This window comes from Acinonyx jubatus, chromosome D1 (genome assembly GCF_027475565.1).
Source record: "Acinonyx jubatus isolate Ajub_Pintada_27869175 chromosome D1, VMU_Ajub_asm_v1.0, whole genome shotgun sequence".
In the NCBI taxonomy this organism is placed as follows: Eukaryota; Metazoa; Chordata; class Mammalia; order Carnivora; family Felidae; genus Acinonyx; species Acinonyx jubatus.
The window spans coordinates 111,247,883-111,269,789 of record NC_069390.1 but is presented as its reverse complement, the minus strand read 5'-3'; the positions used below and the strand labels follow the sequence as shown (position 1 = coordinate 111,269,789).

The 21,907-nt window shown below is 40.6% G+C and overlaps 1 protein-coding gene across 7 annotated transcripts in view; it reads left to right on the top strand.

The window, feature by feature from the left end:
* The window catches only part of DYNC2H1 (dynein cytoplasmic 2 heavy chain 1), a 340,312-nt gene that overhangs the window by 272,745 nt on the left and 45,660 nt on the right, over positions 1 to 21,907 (top strand). For all 7 annotated transcript variants that reach the window (XM_053204186.1, XM_027051992.2, XM_053204184.1 and 4 more), the window contains 3 exons: positions 4,478 to 4,567; positions 19,432 to 19,541; positions 20,485 to 20,566. In XM_053204186.1, coding sequence (XP_053060161.1) covers positions 4,478 to 4,567; positions 19,432 to 19,541; positions 20,485 to 20,566 — 282 coding nt within the window. The remainder of the gene's footprint in view (positions 1 to 4,477; positions 4,568 to 19,431; positions 19,542 to 20,484; positions 20,567 to 21,907) is intronic.

Genomic DNA, 21,907 nt, shown 5'->3' with positions numbered 1-21,907 from the left:
ACCCACTGGCCCCTACAGTCTTTGTTTTAAAGTGTATTTTGTCCAATTTAACTGTTGCTACCCCAGCTTTCTTTTCTCTTCCATTTGTATGAGAAATGTTTTTCCATCCCCACACTTCTAATCTGCATGTGTTTTGGGGTCTAAAAGGAATCTCCTCTGGCTACATATAGATGGGTCTTGGTTTTTCATCCCTTCTGTCACCCTTTGTCTTTTTATTAGAGTGTGATTCCATTCACAATAAAGTAATTATTGATAGGTATATTCTTTTTTATTATTTATTTTTTTTAATACATCCAAGTTAGTTAGCATATAGTGATTTCAGGAGTAGATTCCTTAATGCTCCTTACCCATTTAGCCCATCCCCCCTCCCACTACACCTCCAGCAACCCTCTATTTGTTCTCTAAGAGTCTCTTCTGTTTTGTCCCCCTCACTGTTTTTATATTATTTTTGCTTTCCTTCCCTTGTGTTCATCTGTTTTGTGTCTTAAAGTGCTCATATGAGTGAAATCGTATGATATTTGTCTGTCTCTAACTAATTTTGCTTAGTATAACACCCTCTGGTTCCATCCACGTAGTTGCAGATGGCAAGATTTCATTCTTTTTGATTGCCGAGTAATACTCCAGTGTGTGTGTGTGTGTGTGTGTGTGTGTGTGTGTGTGTGTGTGTGTGTATACACCACATCTTCTTTATCCATTCATCCATCGATGGACATTTGGGCTCTTTCCGTACTTTGGCTATTGTCGATAGTGCTGCTATAAACATGGGGGTGCCTGTGTCCCTTCGAAACAGCATACCTGTATCTCTTGGATAAATACCTAGTAGTGCAATTGCTGGGTCGTAGATAGTTCTATTTTTAATTATTTTTAATTTTCTATTTTAAAACCTCCATACTGTTTTCCAGAGTGGTTGCACCAGTTTGCATTCCCACCAGCAGTGCCAAAGAGATCCTATCTCTCCGCATCCTCACCAACATCTGTTGTTGCCTGAGTTGTTAATGTGAGCCATTCTGACAGGTGGAAGGTTGTATCTCAGTGTGATTTTCATTTGTCTTTCCCTGATGATGAGTGACGTTGGGCATTTTTTCATGTTGGTTGGCCATTTGGATGTCTTCTTTGGAGAAGTGTCAATTCATGTATGACATTACTTTAATTTCTCTATCAAGCATATTATCTCCCTTTCCTTTAGGTGTCTTTCTATGATTTCATCCTGTTCTTTCATTTGGGATGGATTCCTCTATGTCCTTATTTTGTCTAACTCTCTGTGTCTGTTTCTGTGTATTAGGAAAGTTGACTATGTCTCCCGCTCTTGAAACTAGTGTCCTTATGAGGAAGAGGCCCTGGCGTGTCCTTCCAAGGTGTCTCCCACGTGTGTTGTGTGTGTCCTTTTGTGGCCGAGATCCCTTTGCCTTCAGGCCAGTCGTCTGCAGAGGCTGTCTTTGCCTGTTGTGGGCCAGGTGTGGTCCCTGTGTTGTTAGTGAGCCAGTCTGGGGCACCTTTGGCTAGAGTTTGGTCGGACCGGTTGTTTCCCAGAGCTGCAGCAGTGCCGAAGTACAGGGCACTGGGCCAGCCTTGTCCCCCCAGGTTTCATCGGAGGTGGGCCTGCAGTCAGCCCAGGTGTCTGCCCCCAGCCCACTGCCAGGGCTGCAGTCGAAGCTGAAGGTGTGTTCGGTTATCTTTTCTTCTCCCCAGGGCAGCAGTCACTTGGAAGTGTCGCTGGCCCTTGTCAGCGCTGCCGTTGCGGTGTCCTGCTTGTGACGGTGCGGCAGACGGACTCAGGCTGAGGGCCGGTTGGCTGGAGCACGGCCGCCAGTGAGCTCAGCACGGGAGGTACGCCGTTAGCCAGCTAGGTGGGGGTGTTCTCACTCATCCCCACTGTGGGAGCGTCTGTGTGCATGCAGAGGAGAGAAGGGGTGCCCACCAGATCTTTCATTCTTGGAAAAGTTTCCTGAACACTCCTGCCCGTCCTGCACATGTTCACAGATTAGCACTCTCCACACTCCTTATGGAAGTGCCGAGTTGAACAATCAAGACTTCCACATCAGTGGCGTGTAATAACCTGACTGACACACAGGTAGTTAGCTAACTACCCTGACACTAATATTGCTAACTCTCTCTGTTACGTGTTGCTACATAGCAAATTGCCATAAAACTGAGTGGTATAAATGACCAGAATATATAGCGTCTCAGTCTCTGCAGCTCAGGAGTCTTCGTGTGACTTAGCGAGTACTCGGGTCTCCTGCACCTCCACAACCAGGAGGGCTGGAGGGCTGTGGTCCTCACAGCTGCCAAGGGCATCAGCAGCCTGGCTGTTGGCGGGCCTCTGGGCCCTACTGATGGGGGACTGATCATATGTCCATGGATGTCTCCATAAGCAGGCTCACAGCCTAGCAACTTTTTCACCTAGAGCGAGCACGGGAGAGAGAGAGCACAGAAGCTACAGTATGTTGTAATGTAATCTCAAAAGTGGCATCCTATCCCTTTCGCTGTATTCTTCCATCAGAATCCAGTCACTGGAACCAGTTCATCCTCCCGCTGAGGGGGTTTCACCAAGGCATGTGTGCCAGTTGGCGGGGATCGTTGGGGGTGTCTGCAGTAACATACCATTTATGTAATAAGCCAGGAAAAGAAGCTGTCTTTCTACAGGAAGAAATCAGAATACTGAAGAGTGTGAAAGCCTGGTGTATCAATTACTTATTGCTACCTAGTAAATGATCCCTAAACTTAATGGCTGAAAACAAGAAGAATCGACGTATTTAGCTCATGAATGTAGAGTTTTGGCAGGATCTGGTGGGGCAGGCTTATCTCTGGTCCGTGTGACACCAGCTGCGTCTGCTCAGCCTGGACCCAGAGGATCTTCTTGCAAGATGTCCATTCACAGGCTGGCATGTCGTTGCTGATGAGTGGCTGGGAACTCCGCAGGACGATGGATGGAGACACTGCTACTCCTCGTGGGGGCATGTCTCTGTGGGCCTCTCCGTTCGGGCCGCTTCACTCCCTTACAGCGTCGTATCTTGGTTCTGAGATGGTATGCCCCATGACACAGACGATGAAAGGTGCTCATCGTGAGGCCTGGACCTGGAAACCACAACACAGCATCACTTGTGCCTCATCCTGCCTGCCAGCTTGCCGCTGAGCTCGTCCTCACATTGGGGGACACTGACCTCACTGTCGACGGGAAGGTACCGAAATCTGCATCAGTTGTCTTGCCATATGACAAATTCCACCAAAATCTGCTGGGTTAAACATTATTTTAAAAATTCATTTATTTTCAGCTTAAAAACCTGAAATTTGGGTGGGGCTTGGTGAAGAAAGCTTGTCTGTTCCACACAGCTCCGTCACAGGTCTGGCAAGTCTGTGCCGGCTGGAAGCAGGAAACCTCAGCCCGTCGCCACGTGGGCCTCTCCAAAACTTGGGCTTCACCAATGGTGGATGGCTTCCAAGCTGAAAAGTCTGAAAAGACAGAAAATACAAGCAATCGATTTCTTGAGGCCTGGTCCCGAAACTGTACATGAAACTGCTGCTGTGGTCACAGGACCCCCGTTTGAGGAGAGGAGCGCCCAGGTCAGGCCTCAGTGGGAGACGTGTCGAAGGATTTGGAGTCATGTTAAACTCCCCACACCTTCAAAGCACAGTTCCGGCACTTCTCTGGCACATTCCTGAGAAGGCTCACTTTACACATGGAAGGTAACGGAACCACATGTTTCCGAAGGTCGTCCTGCCCCCTGAATTCCATCGTCATGTTTGTGTTCCATGCATTGTTGATACATTCTACAGTGTTTTTTCTCAACGACACAATCAGTGTTCTGGGGTGTGACATCGATGTTCTCTCCTTATCGCTCAAGTTCAGAAGTTTGAGTGATGTTTTTATCATGTTTGCAAAGTCCAGCAAACCCTCACAGAAGAGGTGTGATAGGACGAACATGAACTAACTTATATTGTGCAGGAAAGAAGTGTACACAGTGGAGAATGAGGTCAAGTGTTAAACGGAAAACTGATGTAGAATGGTTTTATTTACTTATTTAACTTTAATTTAGAGCACTTTTTAAATGTCTTCTCTTCTGAGTGTGGTTTTGGGATGGAAGTTCTATTATATTTTGTTCTGTTTATAGTTTAAGGAATGTCTGTAGGAGCCAAGACTTGTTAAACATTCTTGACCACTGATAAAATGAACTTGTCGGATTTGATGTGACTTCTTTCTGGACTAAGTATTGTCGTGGGACAACTGGCTTGCTGCTCTGTATCTGCCTGTTGATGCTTTTATTCTTTCAAGAATTTTTACTTTAAAGAATCTCTTTTGAGAGAAACAAATGAATCCATTCTGTGTCATTCATTTTTACTGTGATAAGAGAAAAAAAGACATATTGCAAGAAAATACATTCATGACACACATAACGTGGATTATGCCAAAACATTTTCCCCATCACACCGCTGTTGAAAGGTCTTATATATGTAACACTGGAGCCTTTTTCTGTTTCAGTGTCCTGTGGCATGGCAGAGCAGGTGGGAAGGCCCAGAAGACCCCTTGCAGTACCTGAGAGGCCTCGTGGCTCGTGCCCTTGCGATACAGGTAAGGGTCCGTTGGTCAGTGACCCCGGTGTCTGACGCGGTGTTACAGACATGGGTATGGAGATCACATGTGTGCGGCAGCTGGTGAGAGTGATTTTGTACGCGAAGCACCGCACATTCATTTCTCATTCTGTCGTCAGGGTTTATGTAGCATTCTTTAAAAATAGCGAGTAATGAGGGAACCATGAGTTCTTATCAACAGGGATCTCTAATTTGGGGGGAAGGAGATAGATTAAAAAAAAACAAATAAATAGATTACTATTAGAATTCATGAAAAAAAAAATCTTGGCCCAAACCCTGAGATTTAAGATGAATATACAGCTAAACCTTAAACCGTTGTCATGATCCTAGAATGAACGTAGGGTACATAACTGAAATACTACCCAGTAAAATAGAGCTATTACTATAGCGATAGCATCACGGGATTTTAGGAGTTAAATTGTACAGGGACGGTAGCGTCTCAGCACTTTCAGCTCATAACTTCTGCCTGCGCTCAGCTGGCTTGCGCATCTGGAGTAGTAAGTGGCAGTCTGTGGTCTGTGATGATCTGCAGTTTTAGGGAAGCAGTCCTATCCACTGTGCTATTTGTGCACAAGATAAGCCTTGGTTCTAGAAATGTGACAATACAGCAGCCTAATTGGCTTTCAGGACAACAAAGTCTTCCCTGAATTTTTGTCTGCATCTCGCTCTTACCACATGCATACCAATCTCAGCAGCTCGCTGGACTGGCATAATGAGCAGATGTTGACAGCAGCAAACAGGCAGAGGATGTTTAAACGGCAAGCGTGGTCGTGGCAAACTGTCCCCCTGCAAGTACCCAGTGAGTGCTGGTAAGGTCAGTAACCTGGGCACCCGTACCAGTCAGGACTTCTCTGGGCGTCTCAAGTCTTGGGTCATATCTGCCAGAGCCCAGGTTATTAGTTGCATAGCAAGACAACTCCAGAGTGTGATCCGCGTCCTGTAGCTCTGTGACCTGCCATGGAATGGCGGTGCGCTGACCCGACGTGTTGGGGTCTCGGTGGTTTCTTCCCTCCCACCTGGTCATTGTCACAACCCCTCCCGACTTTGCACGCATGCTCCAGTTGGCCATCTTCCCGGGAGGGCCCACGTGGAACGGGGCGGGACGCCGCAATGCAAATGATGTAGCCACCTGCGGGTGGGTTTCTTTGAGTGCCCTGCTCACATTGCCGTCTGTCCTTGTGGCCCAGTCTTCTGGGTCAGCCGGGGCTGTGCGGCCGGAGGGGGCGTGGCCGGCAGGTGCCCGGGGGGGTGGGGGGGGGTGCTGCTGCAGTTGGAGGCTGTCCCATCTGACAACGCGGGACAACACCCCAGGGGGCTGGGAGCAAAACTCCAGACGTTGGCTCCTGACCCCATGACAGCTTTCCCTGTATTTGTCAGTGGTGGTGACCCGACGACAGGATCCTGGCTGTGCCTCTTGCCTGGGTCACTGTGCTCTGCTGTGCTCAGTTCTTCACAGCTGCAGACTCCGGGGCAGGCGAGGGAAGTGGGCATCCGCGCTGGTGTGAGTGCGCCTGCCCCCCCTTGAAGGACGCTGGGTTGTGCACGCCCACCAGATTGGGGTTGCACACGACACATGCCCACCAGATCAGGGTTGCACATGACACCCGCCCGCCAGGTCGGGGTTGCGCATGACACTCGCCCGCCAGATCGGGGCTGCACATGACAAGCGCCCGCCTGAGTGGGATTGCGCACGACACACACCCCCCCTGATGTGGTTTCGCCCGTGAGCCTGTCATATTGGGGTGGCACATGACGCACTCCCACTTAATTGTTGCACACGCCACGCGCCCATCTAATTGTGGTTGGACACTGGGGGCGTGGACTGTGCAGTGGTACTACCACTAACACTACTCCTGTGTGCACAGTGCACACAGTTCAGGAAAGCGTTCTCAGTAATACAGTGTCTAGGAAGAACCTGGACGTAACATCCACTCCTTAAGTAAATCTGCAAACTCCTTTTGTACTCCTGTCCTGGAAACACTACTTGAATGACGTGTGAAGGTTTTTTTTTTTAACCTTCCTGGATTTTTAAAACCTCAGTAGAAAATTTTCCCAAATAAGTATTCTTTTAATGTCCGTTCTGTGAAATCTTACTAAGTGAGAAAATATTTGGTGGGTCTCATTTCTTCTTTTTCTTTTTTGTTTTTGGGTTTCAATTGAAGATGACTTCTGTTAGATATTCTGGTAACAATAGGAGACGTTTTCCTCCTCGGGAAACTTTAAGGCAGCACAGCTGAGGGCCATTGTTCTGTCTCCTCTCAGATTGGATGTAGCCCCAGCTAGGACCTCCTCTCGAAGGACTCGTGCTGAAAGACAACTCGCTCACCTAGAATTCACTTTTTTTCTTCAGTGTTTTATTTAATGTTGCAGGTGCAAATATGTCAAACAATTTTACAAAGATTTGGATTTCACCATAGCCAAACAGGTATACCATACTTTGTTATTACATTTTTATTAATATTTTTTTCCTAAAATGCTTCCAACATTATTCCTATGCTTATCTAGCTGTTGCATTCTCTCTTTAGATTTCTATTATCATCCTGTTTCTCCCCTTACTGAAATACAGAGTTCTTAATCTCTTCCCATAACATGAATAGTTTCACAGTTGTTATTTTTAAAATTTTATTCTTGCAACAAGTACATATTTATACTTGAGACCAAGAATTTCAACCTATAGAGCAGATAAGAGGTTATTTACACTCCAAGTGTCATATAAAATGCCTGATCCATATACAATGGTAAATAAAGTAAAGTAGATCTAAATGTCATGGCTGGTTGCCATTAATAACATCACACTTACTGGATTAGTAACATCTGTGCTTTACAAACACGAGTGTTCATTTCTGGGATGTCAGGAATTGTTTATAGCCGGCCTCTACTTACTCGGATTACCAGAGAGTGAAGGCAAGTAATAGATCTTAGCCAAATATTAAAGTGGAACTGATCCGTATTTCCAATTAATATTAGGATGCTCTGAAGAAGATTGGTGTCAGTTAAGGGAGCTGGAAGGTGAGTGGGTCGGAGAGGGTGGAGCCAGTGTGCTCAGGTGAGGCCTCTCTTAGGAGGGGACGTGTGAACAGAGGCTTGAGCTGAGTGAGAAGGCAAACCGTGGGTGTGCCAGAGAGAAAAGTCTAGGCGGACGAGCCAGCACGTGCAGAATCTGGGACAGGAATGGGCTTTGCTTACCTAAGGAATAAAAGGCCCAGTCCACGTGGCCGGAGCGTGTCAGTGAGGTGTTGAGACTAGGCCTGAGGGGCACCTGCACGGAGGGCTGCTGGGTTCCGCCAGCAGGTGCACACGGTCTTCGACATATCTTCTTTAAGTTTCGTTATTTGTAGTGCATGCATCAGACGTGCTTGATTTAGTTATTCATGGAGTCCCCCAGACGCCACTTAGTTATCAAAAGAGAACTGTTTTATCCAGTTTTTCCCTAAAGTAATCCATTTGAAGAATACAATTGCCTTAATTTCAACCACATAATCTGTGAGTCGAGCACTATTGATAAACCAAGTCACACTGAATTTTATGTTTATCAAATATTCCTCACATACATAAATTATGATTAGAAATTATAGTTGTTATCACATATGACTAGAATATTTGTAATTAAAAATAATCTTAACAGGCATGATTATGGTAAAAAAATAAATTTTCTTATTTTTGAACTTTCATTTAAAAACAGTATTTTTAAGTTTCATCTAAAAACAAATTGAAGCCATAATTTTACTCACTGAATTCTATTTTTGTCTTGAACTCTAAGATTTTCTTATATAAGACATGGCAATTTATAAGCTCAGTTTTTTCCTAAATAAGAAAATAAGCTATCAAGTATCATTTTTATAAACATACATATATTCAAAGCCACCAACTAAAAGACAAAAATTATCAGATTGGAGAAAATAAAATTGAAATATGACTGCTATAAGGCATCAAGGCATTGCCCTTTAAATATAAAGACACAAATTGATTAAAAGTAAAATGATAGAAAAACTATGCCATGATCACATTAGTCAAAAAACCCCAAAACAGCAACAAAAACATTTAGCTGTCTTAATATCAGGCAAAACAGGTTTCACAGAAAAGAATATAACAGGAGATAGTGAAGATTATTTTATAATGATAAGGTGATCAAATTATGAAAATAACAATGCTAAACATTCCATTTCTAATAGTTTCAAACTACATGCAGCAAGAACTGATAGAAATGCAAGGAGAAATAGGTAAATCCATCATTAAAGTTGGAGATGGCAGAACATTGCTCTCAGTAATTGAATAAGAGGCAGAAAATCAGTAAAGTTATCTAAGAGTTGAACAGCATTTAATTAACTTAATAAAAATGGAACATTACAACATCCAACATCAACAGAATATACAGTCTTTTCTAATGCAGAACATTTACCAAGGTAGATCATAGATCAGGTGTCCAGTAATCTAAATGGATTTAAGCCACACAGATATGCTTTCTGCTCACCTGGTGATTTGACAAATTTATGCATTATGCACAGTGTGGCTGCCATCTGGCCCACGTTCTTGTTACAGTATCCTGAACTGTATCCTCTAGGCTTTGCCTTTACTCCTGTGACTTACTCATAAGTGGAATCCTGTACCTCCCTCTCCCCCTCTCCCAACTTGCCCATCCCTAACATCCCTGGAAGCTGTCAGTTCTACGTATTTGTAGGTCTGATTCTGCTTTTGTTGGTTTATTCATGTGTTTGTTTTCTTTATGTTTAACTTATGAGCAGAATCATATGGTATTTGTGTTTTTCGGTCTGACTTATTTCACTTAGCATGATACCCTCTAGGTCCTTCCATGTTGTTGCAAATGGCAAAATCTCATCCTTTTTATGGCTGAGTAATACTCCCCTCTGTGTGTGTGTGTGTGTGTGTGTGTGTGTGTGCGCGCGCGCGCGCGTGCGTGTTCATGCATGCACACGCATACATCTTCTTTATCCATTTACCTATTGATGGACACTTAGGTTACAACCCTGTCTTGGCTATTGTAGATGATGCTGCAATAAACATAGGGGTCAATGTATCCCTCTGAATTAGTATTTTCAGTTTCTTTTGGTAAATACCTAACAGTGTGTCTCTATTTTTAATTTTTTGAGGAAATTCCACATTGTTGTCCAGAGTGGCTGCACCAGTTTACATTTCCAGCAACAGGGCATGAGGGTTCATTTTTCTCCACATCCTCACCAACACTTGTTATTTCTTTTCATTTTGATTTTAGCCATTCAGACAGGTGTGAGGTGGTATCTCAATGTGGTTTTGATTTGTATTTCCCTGACGATGACTGATGTTGAGCATTTTTTCATGTGTCTGTTGGCCATCTGCATGTCGTCTTTGAAGAAATGTCTGTTGAGATCCTCTGAGCATTTTTTAATTGGATTGTTTATTTCTTTATGTATGCTGGATATCAGCCTCTTATCAGATATATCATTTGCAAATAATTGTTTCCCATTCAGTAGGTTGCCTTTTTCGTTGATGGTTTCCTTTTCTCTGCAGAAGCTTTTTAGTTTGATGTAGTTCCAGTAGTTTGTTTTTGCTTTTGTTTTCCTTGCCTTATGAGACATACCTAGAAAAAAAGTTGCTATGGCAATGTCAGAGAAATGACTGTCTATGCTCTCTGTAGGATATTTGGTGGTTTTCTGTGTCACATATAGGGCTTTAATCCATTTTGAGTTTATTTTTGTGTTTGGTATAAGAAAGTGGTCCAGTTTCATTCTTTTACATGTAGCTGTCCGGTTTCCCAGTGCCTTGTATTGAATAGGTGTCTTTCCCCATTGTGCATTCTTGTGATTGCCTAAAATATTTATTTACCTTAAACACTTTTTCCAAGAAAATGGTACCCTAAAACAAAATAAAGTGACATCAGTTTATTAATGCGTTTCTTTTTATACTAATTGCTTTTATTTATAAAAAAATATATTTGTTAATAGGCTATTGGCCAGGCCTAGCTAAAATGATATATTTTCATATACTTTTTTCAGTATTTTTTACATATTTAAATGTTTTCACATAATTAGGTTCATACTGTGTATCTGTTTTTACATTCTGATGAATACATTAGGTCATGAATGTTTGTAGTGTCATTAAATATTTTTCAAATACCAGTTTTTATTGCTATGTAATTTTTATCATATTGATTTACCACATTTGAATTTCTAATTTTTATTACATTTATTACCCTTACAATTTCTTAATATTACAAGTAATTTTAAATTAGCAAGCTATGTATTATAGTCTCTTCTTTGTTTTTTTTTTAAGTTTATTTATTTACTTTAACAAAGAGAGAGAGAAAGTGGGTGAGTGACAGACAGAGAGCGAGAGAGAATCCCACACTGGCTCCACGCTGCCAGCACAGAGCCCGACACACGGTTTGAACCCACTGACCATGTGCTCATGACCTGAGCTGAAATCAAGAGTCAGATGCTTAACTGACTAGCCACCCAGGTGCCCCTCTTCAGTGTTTCTTTAATTAGCATTCTGAGAAAAGGAATCACCAAGTAAACCACCTTGCATATTTTTGAAGGTCTGGCACATTTCATCGTTTCTTTATAGAAATACTGTATCAGTATACACTCCTACTAAAATTCTGTCCACATTTCATACTACCAAACTTTGAGCATTATCATTTCTTATTCTGCTATTCTTTTGGACTAAAATATTATCTTAGTTTTAGAATTTATGTAAGATTAAAGATAATCTTACCTTTCATGTTTCAATAAGTGTAAACAGTCTATGATTGTTATTAATTTATTTTCATATATGTGAAAACATATTTCCAAATTTACTTTCAGTGCTTTTTACTTTATGATATTTTTATATATTCAAAATAGTATGTACTGTAACTTAAGTTTTTTCTTATTTATATTTTTTAATTTTTTAAATGTTTTTATTTATTTTTGAGAGAGAAAGAGACAGAACATGACTGGGGGAGGGGCAAAGAGAGAGAGAGAGTGAGGGAGACACAGAATCTGAAGCAGGGTCCAGGCTCTGAGCTGTCAGCACAGAGCCTGATGCAGGATTCAAATTCACCAACTGTGAGATCATGACCTGAGCTGAAGTCAGACCCTTAACCAACTGAGCCACCAGGCACCTCTCTTTAAAAAAAAAAAAAAAAAAAAAAAAGTCCCCCATAATAGATACATCATCTTTACTTCCTCATCTTAAGTTGGTTTTCTTTTTTTTCCCATTAATCTGTGGAATAATATTCTACTCTGATTGCTAAGGGGTGTAATTTTAGGTTGGAAAGTGAATTAAAGACTTAACTTTTCTCAAGCACTAAACCATTTCTCGCCAACAATATCAATTGAATATTTTTTCCATTCCCCAATGATCTCTGATGCTACCTTTATAAAATACTAAATTCTTACATTTTCATCTCATTTTGATCGGAGATGGAAGCTCAATTTTTTTTGTATGGATACATGATATATTTCATAAGTGTGTATGAACACTTGAAGTGGTATTTTTGTTTTTTTGGTTTATGTAACTGATGTTTTTTGGGGTTTTTTTTTTGCCCTTTGAAGTCACCTCAAAAAGTTTATTATGGGGATTTAATTTGTTATAGAAATCATATAGATTTAATTCTATATGTAACTGATTTCATTACTGATAACCAATAGCTTTAGCCTCTGATTTATACATCCTTAAAAATCTTAGTTTTGACTAAATATTTAAAACAATTAAAGAATATTTTTGAGTAATGTTTGAAAGAACAGATATAATTGTGGTGTATTTATTTTCTGAACTCTAGCCTGCATATATATAGGCTTAGTTGTGATACTTAGTTGTATTAACAAATGAAATGTAAGTTAACTAGATACAAAATTTTTTTTTTAATTTTTTTTTTCAACGTTTATTTATTTTTGAGACAGAGAGAGACAGAGCATGGACGGGGGAGGGTCAGAGAGAGGGAGACACAGAATCTGAAACAGGCTCCAAGCTCTGAGCTGTCAGCACAGAGCCCGACGCGGGGCTCAAACTCACGGACTGTGAGATCATGACCTGAGCCGAAGTCGGCCGCTTAACCGACTGAGCCACCCAGGCACCCCTAGATACAAAATTTTTAAGGGAAAAAATTTTTCCTTCAAAATTCTATATATATTGGTTCATAGAGGAGTAGAACTCTCATGAGACATTATTCGTTTCTTTTGTGGCTTTCCACATAATACCCTTTTTATTTAATTGAATTATAATTGACATAGAACATCCTGCTGGTTCTACATGTATGTCATAGTGACGTACGTCACAGAGATGTACAGAACATTATATGACTATGTACAGTTTAGACATTACACAAAATATTCAAACATGACTATTCATTTAATAATGATCCCCATAAGTCTAGTTAACAATGTGTCATATTACAAAGTTATTACAATATTATTGACTGTATTCCCTGTGCTGTACAATACATACCCATGAGTTGTTTATTTCGTGACTTTAAGCATGTACCTCTTAAATGTCTTTCTCTATTTTGCCTGGTCCACCATAAACTTCCTGCTGTCGTAACCAGAGGTTTCTTTCCTATATCTGTAAGTCTGTTCCTGTTTTCTCTTGTTTGTTTTGTTTTTTAGATTCCACATATAAGTGAGATTGTACTGTATTTGTCTTTCTCTTTCTCTGTCTGATTTGTTTACCATACCTTCTAGGTCCACCATTGTTTTTGCAAATGGTGAGATTTCGTTCTTTTTTATTGGCTGAGTCATAGGCCATTGTATATATATCCAGTCTTCTTTATCCACTTATCTGTTGAAGGACACTCAGACTGCTTCAACATCTTGGCTGTTACAAATAGGGCAGCAGTGGTGAATATATCTCTTCAAATTGGTGTTTTCAGTTTCTTGGAGCATATATCTAGAGATGGAATTGCTGCATTGTATGGTATTTCTATTTTTAATTTTTTGAAGAACCTCTATACTGTTTTCCATAATGATGGTAGCAGTTTACATTCCCAGAAATAGTGCGTGAGTGTTTCATTTTCTCCACATTCTTTCCAGGACTTGTTACTTGTTGTCCTTTTGATACTAGTCAGTCTGACTGGTATGAGGTGATAGCTTATGGTGGTTTTCCCTGATGATGAGGGATGCTGAGCGTCTTTTCACATGTCTATTGGCCATTTGTATGTCTTCTTTAGAAAAAAAAATGTCTAAGTCCTCTGCTTGTTTTTTTAATGTTTTTTTGTATTAATTTATGTAATTTTTTATGTATTTTGAAGATTAACCCTTTATGAAATGTGTGATTTGTATAAATCTCCCATTAGGTAAGTTGATGTTTTGTTCATGGTTTCCTTCACTCTGCTAAGACTTTTTAATTTGATGGAATTTTACTTCTTTATTTTAGCTTTTGTTGACTTTGCCTGAGGTGACTGTTGCAAAAAAGACATTGCTAAGAGCTTTCTACCTGTTTTCTTCTAGGAGTTTTATGGTTTCAGGTCTTAAATTCAAATCTTTAATCCATTACTAATTTATTTTCATATATGGTATGAGAAAGTGGTGCAGTTTTATTCTTTGGATGTACCCGTCCAGTTTCCCCAGCACCATTTCTTGAGGAGACTGTCTTTTCCACATTGTATATTCTTGCCTCCTTGTCCATTAATTGACTATAGAAACATGTGTTTATTACTGGGCTCTCTATTCTGTTCCATTGATCAGTGTGTTTATTTTTGTACCAGTACCATACTGCTTTGATTAGTACAGCTCTGGAGTATATCTTGAATTGTGGGATTGTGATAACTCCAGCTTTTTTCTTTTTTCTCAAGATTTCTTTAGCTGTTTGGTGTCTTTGATGGTTCTATACAAATTTTAGGATTCTTTGTTATAGTTCTGTGAAAAATACTATTAGTATTTGATAGGGATTGAATCTGTAGATAGCTTTGGGTAGCACAGACGTTATTTTTAATTAAAATTTTTTTTAAATGTTTTTATTTATTTTTGAGAGAGAGAGAGAAAGAGAGCGCAAGTGGGGGAGGGGCAGAGAGAGAGAGACAGACAGACAGACAGACACAGAATCTGAAGCAAACTCCAGGCTTTGTGCTGTCAACACAGAGTCAGATGTGAGTCTCGAACTCACAAGCTGTGAGATCATGACCTGAGCCGAAGTCGGACGCTTAACTGACTGAGCCACCCAGGCGCCCCTGGGTGGCACAGACATTTTTAACAGTATTCTTCTAATCCATGAACATGGCATATCTTTCCATTTATTTGTGTTTTCAGTAGTTTCTGTCATCAAATATCTCAATTTTCAGAGTACAGGTGTATTACCTCCTTGGTTAAATTTATTCTTAGGTATTTCTTTCTTTTAGATATAATTATAAATGGGATTATTTTCTTAACTTCTCTTGGAATTAATTATTAAGTATAAAAATGCAACAAATTTCTGGGTTTCTTAGTTTTGCATCCTGTGACTTTTCTTAATTCATTTATAGTTCTGATAGTTTTTTGGTGGCATCTTTAGGGTTTTTTTATATATAGCATCATGTCATCTGCAAATAGTGACAGTTTTAAGTCTTCCATTCCAATTCAGATACCTTTTATTTCATTTTCTTGCCTAATTGCTGTGGCTGGGACTTCTAGTACTGTGTCACATTAACGTGGGGAGAGTGGACAATCTTGTTTTATTTGTGATCTTAGAGGACATGCTTTCAGCTTTTCACCATTGAGTATGATGTGTCTGTGGGTCTGCCATATATGGCCTTTATTATGTTGAGAATGTCTTCTTTCCGTATTAGTCTATGTGCCCTTTAAACCACTGTTTTGTTGCTCTGTCCCAGGGTTGGCACTTGTGAGGGCAGGCCCCTCAGTGATATCTCCCCACACTGGCGGTCTTCACATTGGGAATGAGGTTCCATCATTGTCTTGTTTCACATGTCTTCTGCCCTTCTCTATAAGTCTCTTTTTTGTTTATTGTACAGAAGCTTTTCATTTAGTCCTCGGCTCTTCTCCAGGAGGAATTACTCTATAGGTGCATGCAGATTTTGTGTGTCTGTGGGAGGAGGTAAATTCAGCATCTTCTTGGACTGTCTCCACTTAATACTTTTTATCAGTCATTTGTGCAAGTTTTATCTCCTCTAACAAGATAATAGGCTCCTTGCTTTCGGTAAATGCTTCTAAATGAGTGAATGAATGTCATTTGAATTCATAAGTTCTCCTTCCATCACTAGCATATTTTTTGATAAAATATTGCAGTATTTATTTTAACATTTATTTCTTTTACTTTTGAGAGACAGACACAGGGTGCAAGAGGGCGAGGGGCGGAGAGAGAGGGAGACACAGAATGTGAAGCAGGCTCTAGGCTCTGAGCTGTCAACACAGAGCCCGATGCGGGGCTTGAACCCATGAACCATAAGATCATGACCTGAGCTGCAGTCAGCCACTCAACTCACTGAGCCACGCAGGCATCCCAAATATTGCATTATTTTAAAACTGTCCTATATTGCTTAGGAAAACATCATTATATTTGTGTGCTAATAAGGGAACTGTACTAGATGATCTCTGTGGATCATTCCAGTTTCGAAGTTATACTGCCTGTAATTCTAAGTGTGTGTGTGTGTACACACAGTGTTCAAAAACTCACCCAACCCTTTATTTGCGTATCTCCGTAATTACATTTATTATACATCATTTGAAGAATTAGAGGTAAACAGTTTCATAATCATAGAGACCCAGATGTTTCGTTCATTCTCAGATTTAATCCTTTAAAAAGAAAGTGGCTAATAGCCAAGGGGAAAGAAAAACACTTACTGAGAAATATTTTTCAACTAATACACCTACAACTTTGTTGAAAGCCCAATCCATATGTGCATATTGCTGCTCATTAAAGATTATTATACTTGTGTCTTTATTTCTATTCTTAAAAATGAGTTTAAATGCTTTCTTCAAATTTTTTTTAATGTTTGTTTATTTTTGAGAGAGACAGAGATAGAATGCGAGTGGGTTAGGGGCAGAGAGACAGGGAGACACAGAATCCGAAGCAGGCTCCAGGCTCCGAGCTGTCGGCACAGAGCCCGACGCAGGGCTCGAACTCAGAGCTGTGAGATCATGACCTGAGCTAAAGTCAGATGCTCAACCGACTGAGCCACCTAGGCGCCCGGAGTTTAAATGTTTTTAAAATAGCCTTTACTGGGGCACCTGGGAGGCTCAAGTGGTTAAGTGTCTGACTCTTGATTTTGGCTCAGGTCATGAGCTCATGGTGGTGAGAATGAGCCCCACGTTGGGCTCCACACTGGGCATGGAGCCTGCTTGGGATTCTCTCTCTCCCTCTCCCTTTGCTCCTCCCCCACTCAGGTAGGTGAGCATGCACACTCTCTCTCAAAATTACATGCATACATAAATACATAAAGCAGCCTTTACTGTTTTAGATGTTTTAGGTTTATGAGAAAATTGAGGGAGCGGTGCAGACATTTCCCATATACCCCATGCTACCACACATGAATAGCCTCCCATTATCAACATCACTCACCAGAGGGGAACTTTTGGGGTTGTTTTTTTTTTTTTTTTTAACAGAGGATGAACCTACATCAACGCATTATAATCACCCAGTGTCCACAGTTTACCTTCAGATTTGCTGTTGGTATTTTCAGTCTATGGGATTGGACAGATACATAATGATACATACTCATCATTACTGCACCTTACAGACTGTTTTCACTGTCCTGCAAATTCCCCATCCTCGCCTGTTCATCCTCTCCTCCCCTATCCCGGCTAACCACTGCCCTTTTTATTGTCTCCATAGTTTGACTTTTTCCAGAAGGTGGTTATGTTATTGGAATCATATACTAATGTCACCTTTTCTGATTGGCTTCTTTAACTGAGTCCTTTGCATTTAAGATTCCCCATGTCTTTCCATGGCTTGATAGTGCTGAGTCATATTCTGTTGTCTAATGCTCCACGCTTTATTCCTCCATCCACCTGCTGAAGTACACCTTGGATGCTTCCCAGTGTCGACAGTTAGGAATAAAGCTGCTGTAAACATCCATGTGCAGGTTTAAGTGTAATCTTTCAAATGTCTTTCACTGTGTCCTTTACTGTGAAGTTTGTTATTCAAAGACAGTATACATTAAAAGAATCTTTGTTATTTAAACTTTATCTTACCAAATACGCCTTTCCTTTAGTCTACCTTTAAGATTAACAGACCAAAAAGATCCCTCACTGCCACTTGCGGGTGAATAAAAACATTTGTACTATAGAGGCTTTTCCTGTTTTTGCTATTTTATTAATTCAGACTTGAAGTAAAAATCTGATTATCAGCCACACTTTAATTTTTAATTAATTTGAACATATGTGCATCTGTTACTGGCAAGAACTCTTCTGAAATTTTTGAATTAAAATTTAATTTTAAGAAATTAATTGAATGATAGTATTAATTTGAAATATGTATGCTTTAAATATTACTTATAACAAAAGATCACACAAGCATAATTTGTTAGCTGTGTTCAGCTAATGAAAATAGAAGGCAGAGATAATAAAAACATTTCATATGGAGTAAACAAAATAAACAATGAATAATTTAAATGTACTTGATTGAAAATAGGTACTATATGAAGTGTTACTGTTTTAAAGGATAATATCCAAGAGGAAATCATTGTAGTCTGTTAAAGGGCTCTCTTTTAAGTTGTTTCTGCTTTTTCAATAAGCATATTTTCAACTGACAGTAGGGACATAGGAACATTTTTGCTGTGGGGTAGAAGGACTAGTCAAGTGCGTTAAGATGTTAATGCAAACAGTAGGTTTGTAGAGTTTAGTTTCTCCTGTTCTACACCTGGCTGACAGGTATAAATGCAGGGTATTACAGTGCATGAAACACAGCTTTTCTGTACAGTTATAAATTAAATAAATACAGTTTTCCCTAGACTGTTTATAAATCATACAAAATGGATTACTGAGTAAATGACGTTTCTGCAAGTTTGTACCCACAACGTTACCCTGGTACCATTTCTGTGCACAAGCTGAGGTGACAGACCGACTGAGACGTTACCAGGAAGGTATCCTCCTCTAAAGTCACCTGAGCACCTGCCAGGGGTATTGCAGAGAAACAAATCACTTAAGGCTCCCGAATTTATTTCCTCTGCCTCCGTTTCCTCACTTGACTATAAAACGAGTACCACACTAACTTCCAGTGCTGTCGTGAGCATAAAATGGGTTAATACAAGGAAAGCTCATAGTAAGTGTTGCACAAGACTTTGTTGTTTTTGTTATTTGTTCCAAATGGTAATTTTTTATTTTACTCATATACTTGATGGTGATGTGTGTTTCATCAAATGGAGTATAAATGGATTTATAAAATGCCAGATAAGAAGAAAAGTCTGTTCAAAAACACCTTTTAACACAGAATCCTTTCTTCTTGGACGTTACCCTCCTCTCTAATGCTTGATTCAGTGAGGGGGCAAATTTACACTGAGATCTGGAACTGGATCCCAGCTGAGTCGCATTTCCAGGACTGGGAGGCCCTGAGGATTCCAGCCGCACACCCAGTGCTCCGTTGGTCAGCTGAGCATACTGGGGGTGACCGCCCAGGACCAGGCAAGGCGCCAGCCCACGCTCACATGCTGTGTGTTACGTTATTTTTCATCTTTTAGACATTTTATTTTGAGTGGATTTTTACCAGCAGAAGGTTGTGCAAGGAAGCTTTTTTTATGATGGATAAATATGTCAAAAAGAGTACAATAGACTTCACAGTGTAAAGTAGAAATCTCTTTTTTTTCCAGACTCTATTTCAAAGCAATTTGAAATGGCATAATTGTCTTATTAAATGTTACTTTTGCATAAGAGTTCTTTAATAGTTTGTCTTTCAAGTTTACAGAGGTTTTAAATGGGTTTCTGTCTTCTTTTTTCCCTCTAGAGCTGGGTAGAGAGAGCCGAGAAACAGGCTCTTCTCTCTGATACACTTGACCTGTCAGAACTGTTCCACCCAGACACGTTTCTCAACGCTCTTCGCCAGGAAACTGCACGGTAAGTGAAGGTCTCCGCTTACTGTCCTTCCTTGTCAAGAAGTAAACCGACTATTGAATTAAGGGAGTCGTGTTATTTCCTAATACTTGACATTTCTTAACACAGTTAACTTTGAGTTTAAAAAGCAGTGCTTTTAATGACGATGTTTTTTATTAGAATTGAAACAGGTGAAATTTGGTTTTTAAATGTTGCTGATTGATCCGGACATGCCTTGTCTGATAGGACTGGTGGAGGTGCTATGGAGCCATGTATAGTTAAAGGGGTCAACACGAAGTAAAAGTAAAAATGTAATTTCTCACACCAGCCACATCCGGTTGCGCAGTGGCTTCCACTTTGCGCTGCATGAAGATGTTTTTATTTCTGCAGAAAATTCTGTTGGACGTTGCTGACCAGGCTTCTTGGTGGGGGGCAGGATTTGGTAGTTAAGATCGAGCTCTTTTTTAAAACACACTTGGATGATTGTGTCCTGTATACACTGATTTTTTTTTTCAATAAATTAGAATGTAATAAAAGAGCTGCACGGTGGAAAAATAAACTGAACCAAATTTAGTTGTTGTTTACAGACTTGGGGGATTTCAATTTGTAGTGCCTTAGGATCGTGGTATAAATACCAACATTTCAGCTCAACTGATAAGCATTTATGAGACACTTACCACGGGCCTGCATTTCAGGGTCACGGTCAAACGGAGACGGTAAAATAAAAACGAAAGGCCGAATGCTTAAGGGACTTGTGCTGCCTTGAAGAGGAGACTGACGTTACTGGTTAACTTGACAAACTTAGTAGGAAGCCTAAGATACTGTGCATCGTTTAAGAGCTCTGATAACTTGCACATTGTGAATATTTCAATTACAGATAAATAGGGAATTATCTGTTTTCCGTTACTCTTGGTAGTTTAATTGTTGAGGATTATTTTTGCTGACATTTGACACTTTACTTTTCCAGGGTGATGGGCTGTTCTGTAGATAGCCTGAAATTTGTAGCTTCGTGGAAAGGCCGACTGCAAGAAGCAAAGCTGCAGATTAAGGTATTTTATTAATTTTTGATGTTTATCTGAGTCTAAAACTAATATTACCAAGTGTGACTCCAGTCTCAAACTCATTGCTCTCTTTAGTACAAGGTCAGCAGAAGTAGATTGTATTTCCTATGTGAAAAATCCAAGTTAAGATTCAGGATGAAACAACTTGTACAAAACAATCTTTTCTAATGCAAAAATAGGAATCTTAGGGACACAGCATATTTGCAAATGTAACTTTTGGTACAGAATGATAAAAATCTTCAACTTCTGTTGGGCTTCCCGCTCTAGAATTCAATCCAGTAAGGATTAACTCTGCAATAAAGCACGTGTAAAATATTGTAATAACAAACAGACTGAGTCCTATCCTCGGGGACTTTACAGTCTGATAGTTAGTGCAGTGTCAGTCCAGGCCGTCCGTATTAAAGGAAAGTTAAGCCGTCTTTTGCAGCATAAACGTTCCCTGGTAGCTTTCCTGTGAAAACTCCATTACTTTTATTGTAATGAGGGTGCAACAGTAGGCAATCATTTGAATGTCCGTAACAAAACTGGTTAAAGTCTGCAGGGGGCCCTCTCCAAGCTCCGCCCTCCTCCCTCCACACCAGCCATGGGTCCTAGCCAACCTCTCCTGGCCCAGCCCTGCACCCCGTCTATACGCTGCTGCTGCTGACGGTCACGTGTGGCCTCTGGTTGCTCTCCACATGTGCCCCCTGGTCCTGTCTTAGGACACGTGTTCCCCACCCCACCCCCGGTCCCACCTTAGGACACGTGTTTCCCCTGCTCCATCCACCCTTAGGATACGCATCCCCCCTGGTCCCGCCTTAGGACACACCAGCGCTTCCCACTGTAAGTCCCCAGGATCTGTCCTAGTGCAGCATGTGTAATTCAGTTTTTCTTTTTTTTCCTCTTCATTTTTAAAAAGTTTATTTATTTATTTTGAGAGAGAGAGTGCAGTGAAAGGCAGAGAGAGAGAGTCAGTCAGTCCCAGGCAGCCTCCATGCTGTCATCACAGAGCCCGATGCAGGGCTTGTACTCACAAACCATGAGATCATGACCTGACCTGAAACCAAGAGTCAGACGCTTAACTGACTGCACCACCCAGGTGCCCCCGATTGCGTTTTTAAATAAATTAAACCCAAGACTACAGTTCTTGGACTTAGTCAACCTTAGGCCACTGGCTTTTTGTAGGTCCTGTTTTCATTGTTGTGGCTCCCAATTTAGCAGTTTTCTTTTCATCTCACTACTACTTGATAACATACTATAGAATTTATTTGTTATGTTTGTTCTCTGCTGTCTGTCAGACTCCACTGGATCATAGTCCCACGAGAGTAGTGATGTTTTCTGGTTTTGTTG